Source organism: Leopardus geoffroyi, chromosome B1, assembly GCF_018350155.1.
Source record: "Leopardus geoffroyi isolate Oge1 chromosome B1, O.geoffroyi_Oge1_pat1.0, whole genome shotgun sequence".
Taxonomy (NCBI): domain Eukaryota; kingdom Metazoa; phylum Chordata; class Mammalia; order Carnivora; family Felidae; genus Leopardus; species Leopardus geoffroyi.
In genome coordinates this window covers 165,235,688-165,248,561 of record NC_059327.1, presented here as the reverse complement: position 1 = coordinate 165,248,561, position 12,874 = coordinate 165,235,688, and the positions used below count along the sequence as shown (strand labels likewise).

At 35.2% G+C, this 12,874-nt stretch overlaps 1 protein-coding gene across 7 annotated transcripts in view; it reads right to left on the bottom strand.

The window, feature by feature from the left end:
- Positions 1-12,874, bottom strand: part of NFXL1 (nuclear transcription factor, X-box binding like 1) — a 73,315-nt gene that overhangs the window by 9,650 nt on the left and 50,791 nt on the right. For all 7 annotated transcript variants that reach the window (XM_045474148.1, XM_045474152.1, XM_045474149.1 and 4 more), the window contains exons 18-20: positions 11,876-12,042; positions 6,464-6,533; positions 73-177 (exon numbers count right to left, since the gene is read on the bottom strand). In XM_045474148.1, the coding sequence (XP_045330104.1) occupies positions 73-177; positions 6,464-6,533; positions 11,876-12,042 (342 nt within the window). The remainder of the gene's footprint in view (positions 1-72; positions 178-6,463; positions 6,534-11,875; positions 12,043-12,874) is intronic.

Below are 12,874 nucleotides of genomic sequence, written 5' to 3'. Positions count from 1 at the left end.
AAACTACCAAAACAGAGACAAAAAAATTTTTTTTTATACAGAAAAGTATATTCAATAACTTAAAATACTTACCTTTTTTATTCTTTTACAAGGGCATCTAAGTTTTACCTTCTGGTTGCAATTAAAGGGACATTCACCAGGATGACACATTTCTTTGCATCTGTGACCACAAGGAAGCTAAAATAAAATGAAAATAAAGCAATTGCATATTTATATTCTAGTCATACTCTACAAACTCCCCTTCCTCCAACAGCTATTTTAAGAGAGTCTATCACAGTAGGGTCGGTCAATCAACCCTGGATAATGATCTAATTTTCCAACTTTTTCTTTTAGCTATAAATTACTTTACACATAAATGTTAAATATTCTCCCTAGTTCCACTCCAAGAGTGTATCTTACATCAGGGTTGCGGCTAGTTATAGCCATGTGACTATGTTCTGGCCAATGAAATGTAAGCAAAAGTGCTTTTGTGCCTTCAAGCTTTTCAAGAGCATACACCCATGTTCTTCCCTTCCCAATGTGCTGTAAATGATGACATTTAGAGCACGAATGGAAACCATGTGTCAAGATGAAGCAGAGCTGCCTGACTTATTTGGGTTCCTGGATGAATACATGGAGCACAGTGATAACACATCTACCTTCCCTATATGGTTATATAAGAAAGAAAGAAAACTTTCTTGTCCTTAAGGCACTGTGTTGTAATACAACTGCTTAGCCTTTTACTCTAAATCATTTCTCTTTGCCGCTATGTATTAAAACATATTATATAGGTAGCCAAACCAACTAAGCAACGTGGCTCCTTGTCTTTAGTTATTTACTATCTTCTTATCACAGTCAAGCTTTCAGATGAAACATTGTGATCTTCTTTGTATTCAAATCTTATCCAGACTTCAATAAATGGCTTAGATCACCATAGTAACATGATAGAAATTTGCCTATACTTGAACAAATAATAGTAATTATGTAAGAAATCTACTTTTAAACTATTGTGACACTGTTTGTGTGGTCTTAAAAAAAATTATGGGCGCCTGGGTAGCTCAATCTGTTGAGCATCTGACTTCAGCTCAGGTCATGATCTCATGGTTCATGGGTTCAAGTCCCACGATGGGCTCTGTGCTGACAGCTCAGAGCCTAGAGCCTGCTTCAGAGTCTGTGTCTCCCTCTCTATCTGCCCCTCCCCCGCTTGTGCTCTGTCTCTCTCAAAAATGAATAAAAACATTAAAAATTTTTAAAAATTTAGACACTTCATAGATTCCTGTCTCTCCAACCAGACTGTGAATAAAAGACACCATTGGTCAGTGGTTAAATTCCAAAGTCAAGCTGCCTGGAACTGAATTTCAGTTTCCCTGTTTACCAACTGTGAAATCTTGGGCAAACCTCCTGACTTTTCTGTGCCTCACGTATAAAACTGGGAAGGGAAACAGAACTTTGTAAGGCTGTCATGAGGATTAAATGTTCTCGATATATTTAGCTATTATAATAAAAGGTATTATAATGAGGGCAATGGTCTTCTATTTCTTTGTGTCTCTTATATTCATTAACAGACACCTTAATAAACATTGAATTCTCCAACTTCTGATCTTTATATTTCACCAGATTGATTCTTCAAACTAGTATCTCTACTGACTTTGAAACATTCAGAAGTCTTTTCCATTGCCTTTAGTCTCTCTCTGGTGTGCAACTAAATTTCTTGTTTTTTCATTTTTAGCTGAGACGTTCGCACCAAAACTAAATATGGATCACTCAGACTACATTTTCATCAGTCCCACCATAGGGCTGCACTGCTGGAATGAGTTCCACACTAGCATTCCTGGACCACTTCAGTTTTGTTTTTCTCTCTACCTAACTACAGGCCTTGAACACTGCTTAATAAGCTCAAAAGTTCATACTTTTGAACTATCAAATATCTGCCTCACAGGGTGGTTTAAAGTCTTTGTCTTCCTCAACTTCTTCCTCACTTCCATTCCTGCCAGTGCCTCTAGCCTGACTTCATGAAGAAGACAAACATTTGGCATTAACTTACCACCCATCCTCTCTTCTTCTCCAAACAGGTCTCTGTAGCCTCTTGCTCTTTCCTTCATCGAGGTAATGACATCGGTCATCCTCTCTAAAAGTAACTAACCACTCTACTTCCACTTTAAATCAATAACTCTAATGGGGAAAGTGAATAGGGAAGCTTTTCAGAATCAATATAGACTTTCTGAAGTTACTCAGAATTGTGACTATAGTATTCTATATTTTCAACGTGTTGGGGTTTGATGAAAAGCTAAAAACCAAATGTCATATCTTTCTGGATGTCCTATCTTTCTGCCTTAGTCCTAAAAGACCCCATGGTCACTCTCCACAATTTCACTACCATCTTAAAAGTCTCTTTTCTCTGGCTGGGTCTTCTACCTTCAAAATGTACCTCTTTTCTCTAAATACTGTATTGATCCTGTTACCCCCATCTCACAATTCTTCCATGAATCTCCCTGCCTTTCACCTTCTCTGCTGGTAGAAGAAACAGAAGACATAAATTGGGAAGACTGCCTGGTTTACCACAGTTCTCCCAGGAGCTATGGCCATGACTGTACCACCCATTCCAGTTCCCTGTCTGTTGCTGCCTGTGCCAAGGGAGCCCCCGTACCTAAGGGGACCAATCAGATTTTCTCTCCTGATAACTGAAAACTAAAAAGAAAGACATGGTGGTTTGAATAGTCATCTCACTACAGAGCCCTCAAGCCCCTGCTGGCAAGCCCCTGGGGGCTGCCCAGGTCCTGCCCTTTCAAAGTTTGCTGTAACAGCATTTCCTTCAAAATCTATGAACTAGCCTCCAATATCCTCCAAATATGTCTTTTTTTGTGTGTGATAAGTTAACCAAACTGATTTCTGTAGCTTGCAAGGAGAACTGAAACTCATCCAGAAGTCTGCTGTGCTATGCCCCACAGACAAAAGTAATGTCATTAATCCTAAAAAAGTATTAAAAACCACTAGTAATCAGGAAAATGTAATTTAAAATCACCAGATGCCACAGAATTGGCAAAAGTTAAAAATTATGACAATACCAAGTGTGGTAGTAACTGGAAATTAAAATACTGGAACTTTAAAATACTGGTAGTAAACAGGAAAATTTACTGATAGTAAATTGTACAACTATTTTGGAAATCAATATGACTTTAAGTTGAAATTATACATCCCCTATGAATAAGCAATGGCACATAGAGAAACCTCTATCCACATATATTAGAATGTACAAACAAGAATGTTCATAGAAGTATTTTTAGCAACTCAAATATCTACCCACAGTAAAGAAAACACAGTAAACTATAGTCTACTCATATCATGGAATAAAGACTGTGGCAACATGTAATAAACGTGACAAACATAACATAAAGCACAGTAAGTAGGTCACATAAGTTCATACTTTTGGATTTTTAATATAAAATTAGGCAAGCAATATTGTTTCCAGATGAAAACTATAAACAAAAGCAAGTAAATTACTATAAAAGGGAGATGGAGATAACATATAGGATAGAAAGAGGAAACCACAGTCAGACAGGGACTTTGGTAGACTTCTGAGATGCAGTCACACTGTAATTTTTAACCTGGGTGGAGTTATACGGTCTTGACTTTTTAACCATTTGTTAAACTGTCCACATGTATTACGTATTTCTGACTAGGTAATAATTTCATTGTTTAAAAAAATCAGATGTACAAGTATGTGTTATCTTAAAAGCCAGCTTATATTCTAAAAGAGCTGAAAAGCAGTTTCAAAGGAAGCTGATTAAAATGCATAATATATAAAGACTGTATCTTCATTACAGACTTCACACCAAAATACTGAGGTTTTTCTAAAACATCTAAACTTCACATTCATTTAAAGCAGAGACAGCCTACTCTACTCAATGTGGAATGGTTTTCTTCTACTCAGTCCCTAACATCATTCTGCTAACATTTGCATATGTCATATCCAACACCTCATCAATAACCAATACTGTCTACTTCAAAATGTTCCATTTTAATCACAACAATTAAAAAAGCTCTTTAAAAATAATTAAGGAAAGCTTGCAAAACAATGTTTGTGGATAAATACCCACATATATCATCATCACTACAGCAAGCACGTATAAGGCACTTACCATATACTAAGACATTTACATGTTATTAACTCATTAATACTCAGCGCTCAGAAGTAAGTATTATTTCTCCCATTGTATACATGAACAATTTGAGTTACAGAGACATTAAATAATTTTCCCAAGCAAAAAGTAAAAAAGCTTGCATGGGGATGATAAAACCAAATTCAGAAATATGTTTTAAAAGCAGAATTGTGTATGTGGGGCAGTTTAAAGCTGTAGTTAGTTCTTCATGGTATCTTTATATTCTCTTTTAGTTAAATTCAAACCAGTCCAGAAGACATAGAGTGTGTATATCTAGAAGGATATGCCTATATCACTCCCACGGTTCAGTTTAATTCACATTCAACAAACATTTACCAACTGCCTAATACATACAAACAGGGAACAAAGGACTGGATGCAAGGACAAATATAACATAGTCGCTGCCCCCCAAGAAATCCATAGTATGGGGAGGGGAAGAGAAAGTGAACAGGAATCTATCAGTACATCAGAATTTACCATCATCCTATACCTTAACTCTGATACAGGATATCTGCTGCAGATGCAAAGTGACACAGTTCTTGGTTGATCCCAAGTATGACTTGATTCTATGGCTTAGTGAGTCTCAAAACTGTGGTGCCAGACCAACAATATCACTATTATATATAAGCTTATTAGAAATGCAAATTCTTGGACCCCCAAAACCAGAAACTCTGGGGCAGGGCCCATTAATCCATTTCAAGAAGCTCTTAAACTGACTGTTTGAGAAGTATTGCTGTAGCCTTACCAATGTTGAGAGGCCATAAACTAGAATAAGTTCTATTAGACACCTGTCCGCTCCTAGACTGTTTCAAACTATAACAGCCACCTGGATTGTTCCCAAACTAAGGCTATATTTTTCAAGAAAGCCCAAGGAGACTCTGGAAATACTCGGGGCTCCAGAATGATCTAGAATCCAAATAATCATGAGCATGGAAAACAAATTTTTAAACAGTGACCATTCATCTAGTCCCACCAAATGTCATAACAGTATCACAAACGAATCACAGCCAAGGAAATGTTAAACTGCAAATTAGCAATCCCTAAATTTAATTTTGTTATTTCTAACTACAATCTCATACCAAGTTACTGAGTCAGATTAAAAATAAAACATTCTCAACCACTTATTACCTGGAATCTGAATTTGGACAGAAGAAAATTTATTTTAAAAAGGAAAAACTCAGGATTTGAAGAATTCAGAAAATTAAATTTGAAATATCCCAATGCCCCCCTTAGTTTTGCTTGTATGACAAAGACAGGTTATTAAAATAATCATTTATTGCTTGAAATGTCTGTTTATAATCTCACATAACTTTTAAAATACACAGGTTCAACTTCCAATAGTTCTTAAACAGAAATCCATAAAAAGCATCCAGTTTTAGTTAAAAGGAAATATTGCTAACAAAAAGGCATATCATGCGTTAATTTCTTTTTATTTAATTAAAGAGAATGACTTCTATACTTGTTATTAAGGCTTTGTTGTCATCTCTCCCTGACTATAAAGAGGACGAGAAACAGGTAAATACATAAAGACAGAATTAAAATAAAAGTGGTACAATGAGTATATCTGTAAGTCAAAGGGATTCCTTTATAAATGTCCAACCAAATCAAGTAACTATTACTGCCCTGCCTCCAACAACAAAAAAGGGAATACTCTGACTTTTAAGTTAACCAACTATAGACGGACCACTTTGGTTTCTCAAATTATCACCAAGAAAAATCACTGGTGACTTTTAACCTTTACACTCTGAATAATTTTCCTGAACTATTTTTAATACTTTCAGTTTGGATACAATGCACATACAAGAAATCAGAATATTTAAAAATAAAACTTTAACATAAGTACTTTGTATTAATTAATTCAAAATAATAATGAACTTTAAAGTTCATACATACGCGCGTGCACGCGCGCGCACGCACACACACACACACACACAAATCTGCTTCTTAAATAACCTACTATGGATTTACTGTCTCACAGCCTATGACTCACACAGTTCTTCACCTATTTAATATTTTAAGGAGGGGCAAAGCATTAGGTCAATACTCTATCATATAAAGTATATAAGCTGTCTTCAAAACTGCTCTTAGAAAAAAATCTTCGAAGGGTCAGTCTTAGTCCTAATACCCCCAAAATTTCATAAAGAGATGTGCACCCACAGTTAGTAGGTATTACATTTTTACAGACCTCAATCACATCTTCCTTTCTGGACCCACATGTCTAGCAGGTTCAGAAAAGACCTGAAATAAGACCAAACGAGAAAAGAGAAAATCCAAGAGAAACAAGGCCATAGAAATACAACTTAAAAGTTTCTATTAAAGCTTACCTCTTTAGGACACTGATTTTTGCAACAACTAAGGAGATTCTTTTCATCTATATCAGCAGTGGTTATTTTTCTAAAAATAAAAGAGGAAATTTTGATGCCATTCAAACCAAAGTCCATTTTATAACATAATTTCTCTAAAAGTAATTCACAATTTCAAACATATCCATAAAATTACCCTACTTCATTTTTTTCTTGAAAACTATTTTGTGTACCATCTGTAATAATTATCTCAAATTACTTACCTGGTCTGATAACTGAAAACTTCCAGCGCTTTATCTATTACCAATAAATCAAATGCCAAAAAGTCAACCGCTGCAAAAAGGGAGTATAAAACACACACAAAATATGATCTCTTTAATAGTTCCTGCTATTATCTTTCCCTGTTGATAGATCAACCATTATATTATCATATAATTATCATTTTCCTAATACTTCTATGAACAGTTAAAAACTGATGGCTCAATATATTACTTTAAAATTGATCCTGAGAAAATGCTCACCCAGATTTCTTTCTTTTAAGTTTTTATTTAAATTCCAATTAGTTAACATAAATTGTAATTTAGTTTCAAGTGTACAATACAGTAATTCAATACCTTCATACAATACCCAGAGCTCTCATCACAACAAGTGCACCCCTTAACCCCCATCACCTATTTAACCCATTCCCCCATCCACGTGCCCTCTAGCAACCATCAGTTTGTTCTCTGTAGTTGAGTCTGTTTCTTGATTTGCCTCCCTGTCTCTCTCTTTTCCCCCCCTTTTCTTGTTTTTTCTTAAAGAGAAAAAAAAAAAAACCTACTTCAAATTGAAGAATTTAGTAAGCTTGTTTTAGGAAATCTTTTTGTTTTGGTAACTTATTTATTAATATTAGAAATTCATTCATTTTAGATTCAATCATTTTAGAGCATTCTGTGTGCTTTTATATTTGACTTGGTGGGTAATTCAGGAAAAGTCATGAGCACCAGGGAATAACTGGTGCTTTAACTACTTTCTAATCAAGTTGAATACAACCACAACAGACATCGCATGAGTCAGTTAACTAGTGACACTCTTAAAATCCCTACCATATGAATCTTATTTTCTCTTCCCATTACCTTTCTTCTTCTTTTTATTGTTTCTTTTCCTTCTTTTCCTATTTCCTTTTAGTATACATGATTGCCAAAATATACCATAAATTTAGCCTAATGTCAAAACTATTATCTTAAATATGTGTCATCAAATTAGTATAAATGTACTCTAAGGTAACATATGCAATTTTCTTAGCAAAAATTCACTTAATAATATCACTTAATAATTTCTGGCTCTCCCAGAAGTTGTATGTTTTCATCCTTACAAGTATGGTGCTCACCTCTGAACTTAAGAATTAATATCATTTTGTTCCTGTCATTTTACAATTAGTAATAAACTAATTTTTCATCTCTCTCTCAAAAATAAATACACATAAAAAAATTTTTTTTTAAAAGCTGCTTCGGATTCTGTGTCTCCCTCTCTCTGTCCCTCCCCCACTTGCACTATCTCGCTCTCTCAAAAATAAATAAACATTAAAAAAAAAAACAGAGGGAGGTGCCTGGGTGGCTCAGTTGGTTAAGTGGCCGACTTCGGCTCAGGTCATGATCTCACATCTCTTGGGTTCAAACCCTGCATAGGGCTCCGTGTTGACAGCTCAGAGCCAGGAGCCTGCTTCGGATTCTGTGTCTCCCTCTCTCCATCCCTCCCCCACTCGCACTGTCTCTCTTTCTCTCTCTCAAAAATAAACAAACATTAAAAAAATTTATAATTAGTAATAAACTAATTTTTCAACACCTGTCAATCTTTTATCTTTTGAATTCTAACAGGTATGTAGTTGTATCTCATTGTGATTTTAAGTTTTTATTTAAATTCCAATTGGTGTAAGGAAATGCAACAGATTTCTGTACATTGATTTTTGTATCCTATAACTTTACTGAATTTGTGTATCAGTTCTAGCAGGTTTTTTTGATGGACTCTTTCAGGTTTTCTATATATAGTTATCATGCCATAGTGAAAGTTTTACTTCTTCCTTGCTGGTTTGAATGACTTTTATTTCTTTTTCTTGTCTGATTGTGTGGCTAGGACTTCCATTACTATGTTAAATAACAGTGGTGAGAGTGGACATCCCTGTCTTGTTCCTGACCATAAAGGAAAAGCTCTGTTTTTCCCCCTTGAGGATGATACTAGCTATGGGGTTGTTATATATAGCCTTTGTCATTTTGAGGTGTGTTCCCTCTAAATCTGCTTTGTTGGGGTTTTTATCATAAACAGATATTATACTTTGTAAAATGCTTTTTCTGTATCTATTGAAAGGATCATATGGTTCATATCCTTTCTTTTATTAATGTGGTGTATCACGTTGATTGATTTGTGAATACTGAACCACACCTGCAACTCAGGAATAAATCCCACTTGATGGTGGTGAATAACTTTTTTAATACATTGTTGGATTTCGTTTGCTAGTATTTTATTGAGAATTTCTGCATCTATGTTCATCAGGGATATTGGCCTGTAGTTCTTTCTTAGTGGTAGCTTGTTTTGGTACCAAGGTAATGCTAGCCCCATAGAATGAAATTGGAAGTTTTCCTTCCTTTTCTATTTTTTTGAATTATTTGAGAACAGTTATTAACTCTTCTCTAAATGTTTGGTAGAATCTGGTCATGAACTTTTGTTTGTTGGGAGCTGGACTACTGATTCAATTTCTTTGCTGGTTACCAGTGTGTTCAAGTTTTTTATTTCTTCCTGTTTCAGTTTTGGTCATTTACATGTTTCTAGGAATTTACCCATTTCTTCTAGGTTGTCAAATTTGTTGGCATACAGGGGCACCTGGATGGCTCAGTTGGTTAAGCATCTGGCTCTTGGTTTTAGCTCAGGTCATGATCTCACAGTTCATGAGTTTGAGCCCTGCACTGGGCTTCACACTGACAGTGTGGAGCCTGCTTGGAGTTTTCTCTCCATCTCTCTCTGCCCCTTCCCCTCCCCCCACTTCAAAATAAATAAACTTTAAAAAATTTGTTGGCATACAATTTTTCATAACTTTCTCTTATAATTTTTTGTATTCCTGTGGTGTTGGTTGCTATTTATCTTCTCATTTGTGATTTTATTTATTGGAGTCCTTTGTCTTTTCTTTTTGTAAGTCTGGCTTGAGGTTTATCACATTTTATTAATTTTTTTTTCAAAGGATCAGTTCCTGGTTTCACTGATCTGTTCTATTTTTCTAGTTTCTATAACATTTATTTCTGCTCTAATTTTTATTACTTCCTTCCTTCTGCTGGCTTTGGGTTTTGTTTGATATTCATTTTCTAGCTCCTTTAGTATAAGATTAGGTTGTTTGATATTTTTCTTGCTTCCTGAGGTAGGCCTATGTTGCTATATACTTCTTACGACCGCTTTTGCTGCATCCCAAAGGTTTTGGACCACTGTGTTTTCATTTTCATTTATTTCCATGTAATTTTTTATTTCTTCTCTGATTTCCTGGTTGAGCTGTTCAATGTTTAGTAGCATGTTGTTTAACCTCCATATATTTGTGGTCTTTCCAATTTTTTTCTTGTAGTTGGACTTCTAGTTTCATAGTGTTGTAGTCAGAAAAGGTACATGGTGAGGCTTTAATCTTTTGTCATTTGTTGAGGCCTCTTTTGTGAACTACTGTGTGATCTATTCTGGAGAATGTTCCATGTACACTTGAAAAGAATGTATATTCTGCTGAAAATCATACACTTTAAATATACATTCAAGGAAAGGGAAAAGGAACTCCAGGTAACTGTAGTAATGGAAGCCAACTCAATCCAAATATATCTATCTACATATCCTCCCCACAAAATCATTCAGCTCATTAATAATAAAATCACTCAAATCCCATGACCTGCATATAACCAGAAGATACAAATTTCTACAAATTTCAAATTACAGGCAAGTAGAAAAATAAATACCAATTCATAGCGAAGCTATTTCTCAAGCTCCCACAGCAAATCATTTCAGAGAACTAGTAGGGTTCTGGAAAAACTGAGCAGAAAAGAGAAGAGGGCAACTGAGCTAACATCACACCAGAAAGAGAAAGTCCACCCTAAATGTGAAAAAGTACTCGTAGATACGAACACTAACTAAAAGGAAGAAACTTTAAAAAGTACACAAGAATCAAGGAGTCAATCTTGGAAAGGCAACCACTCTGGACAAGAAGGTAAAAAGGCAAAATCACACTTTGGAGACTACATAACAAAGGGAAAAAGAAGCAAGAAAAGGAAATTTACACCCTGTAAGACCAAAGAAAATCTCCTTTCTTTAGTATCACTAATTACTAAAAGCAAAATTGCCCTCTTCACTCTACAAACAAAACTCTAAAGCTAAAAATTATAATAGTTCATTCTTAAAAGTTCAACAAAGTAATTTTAATATATAAAAAGAATAAAATTTAACTTTTCCAATTAAAAGAACAGTAGTCTATAGTATAAATGACAAAAGCAAATTTAAGATACTACTAACAGGCATTTTTCAAAAAGTATTTATGTTTAAAAAATGAGAAACAAAGTCATATCCCCAACTTTAACTTGAGTCAAATACACTTACACACAGCCCACTTCACAAACTTGGGTGAAACGGAGCTGAACAAGTTAGATAAATTATGTTAGATTGTGATTAAATAGGAAAAAAATGGTAATTTTTTCCCCTCCACATACTTGATAAGCAAAAATATACATATTATTAAGTGTGCATTTTTTTAAGTAAAGGAAATATAGAAGTCATAGCCTAGTATGGCATATGCCATAACAGCTACACTTGTAATAAACAAAAGTCTAGAATTTAAATTTTTTTTTTTAATGTTTATTTATTTTTGAGACAGAGAGAGACAGAGCATGAACAGGGGAGGGTCAGACAGAGAGGGAGACACAGAATCTGAAACAGGCTCCAAGCTCTGAGCTGTCAGCAAAGAGCCCGATGCGGGGCTCGAACCCACGGACCGCAAGATCATGACCTGGGCTGAAGTTGGATGCTCAACCGACTGAGCCACCCAGGCGCCCCATAGAATTTAAAAATTATGCCTTAGTAACTATGTGCACATCAAGTTTTGATCCAACAAAATTCTAGTTTGACACAGTTGCTTGACAATCCACTATAGGAATATTTCTATTTTTTTTTAAGCAGTGATTGATGAAACTTTTTCTCTTAAAAAATCTTACACAGAATTCCCAAATAGAAAAAGGAGAATTGCCCTTGAAACCAGGACTAAGTATCTAGAAGGTGAGGGATTCTACATGTCTTTCTTCAGGTCTCTACTGGAAAGTCTAGGCTTCTAGTGTCTCTGGGCAACAGTGAATAATGTTTCCTAAAGAATACTGTATAGGGTTCTGAATTACAAAGAGATACTGGTTAAAATAATTATAGTAAATATTTCTTCAGTCCACTTACCTACATTCCACATAAAGGCTTGTGATCTTGCAGTGACATTTTATTCTAAGCATCTGAACACAAGGAGGACATTCTCCAGGGTGACATGGCAAAACACATGGATGGGGACAACCCAGAGGCCGTGATTTAGAGCACCCTTCTTCACACTGAAGGCATTCTGGGCCAGCCTGATGGGTAGTAAGGAAATAAATCATCTAAGTACAGAAGTTGAACATTTCTATATATTAAAACTACAAAATTCACATATCCCATTAAAAAAAAAAGCACTTTTGCAGCTCTTGAGAATATAGTTAATAAAACGGTGCATGCTTTCACTCTTTAAAATTATTCAAAGTGGGGGTGCCTGGGTGGCGCAGTTGGTTAAGCATCCGACTTCAGCCAGGTCACGATCTCGCGGTCCATGAGTTCGAGCCCCGCGTCGGGCTCTGGGCTGATGGCTCAGAGCCTGGAACCTGTTTCCGACTCTGTGTCTCCCTCTCTCTCTGCCCCTCCCCCGTTCATGCTCTGTCTCTCTCTGTCCCAAAAATAAATAAACGTTGAAAAAAAAAAAAAAACTTTTAAAATTATTCAAAGTGAAAAAATATACATTAAAAATGAAGAATAGCAAAATTATCAATATCACCACTATTCACAAAGACTGTTATGTCTACAAACTTCATTAAATCAAACTGCGTCATCTGAAATTGTACTTGATTACATGAGGTATTCCTACTAAAAATTTAAATGACTTCCTAAAGAATGGTTCGTAGCAGAAAAAAAAATAAAGAGTAAAACATTATCAATTCATTTCCACCCAACAAGCACGATCACCATCAAACTAAAGAAATCAACACCCTGTTAATACATAAATAACAATTCCCAAAGCATTCAGTGTTCTGAAGTTACTGATCTCATCTAGCCAAAATGAAACATGTATAGAGGGGAAAAAGAATGACCAGAAGTTTATGTTTTAATGCACTTCAGTGAACCAAGATTTCATTACATTTTCAAGTAAATGTA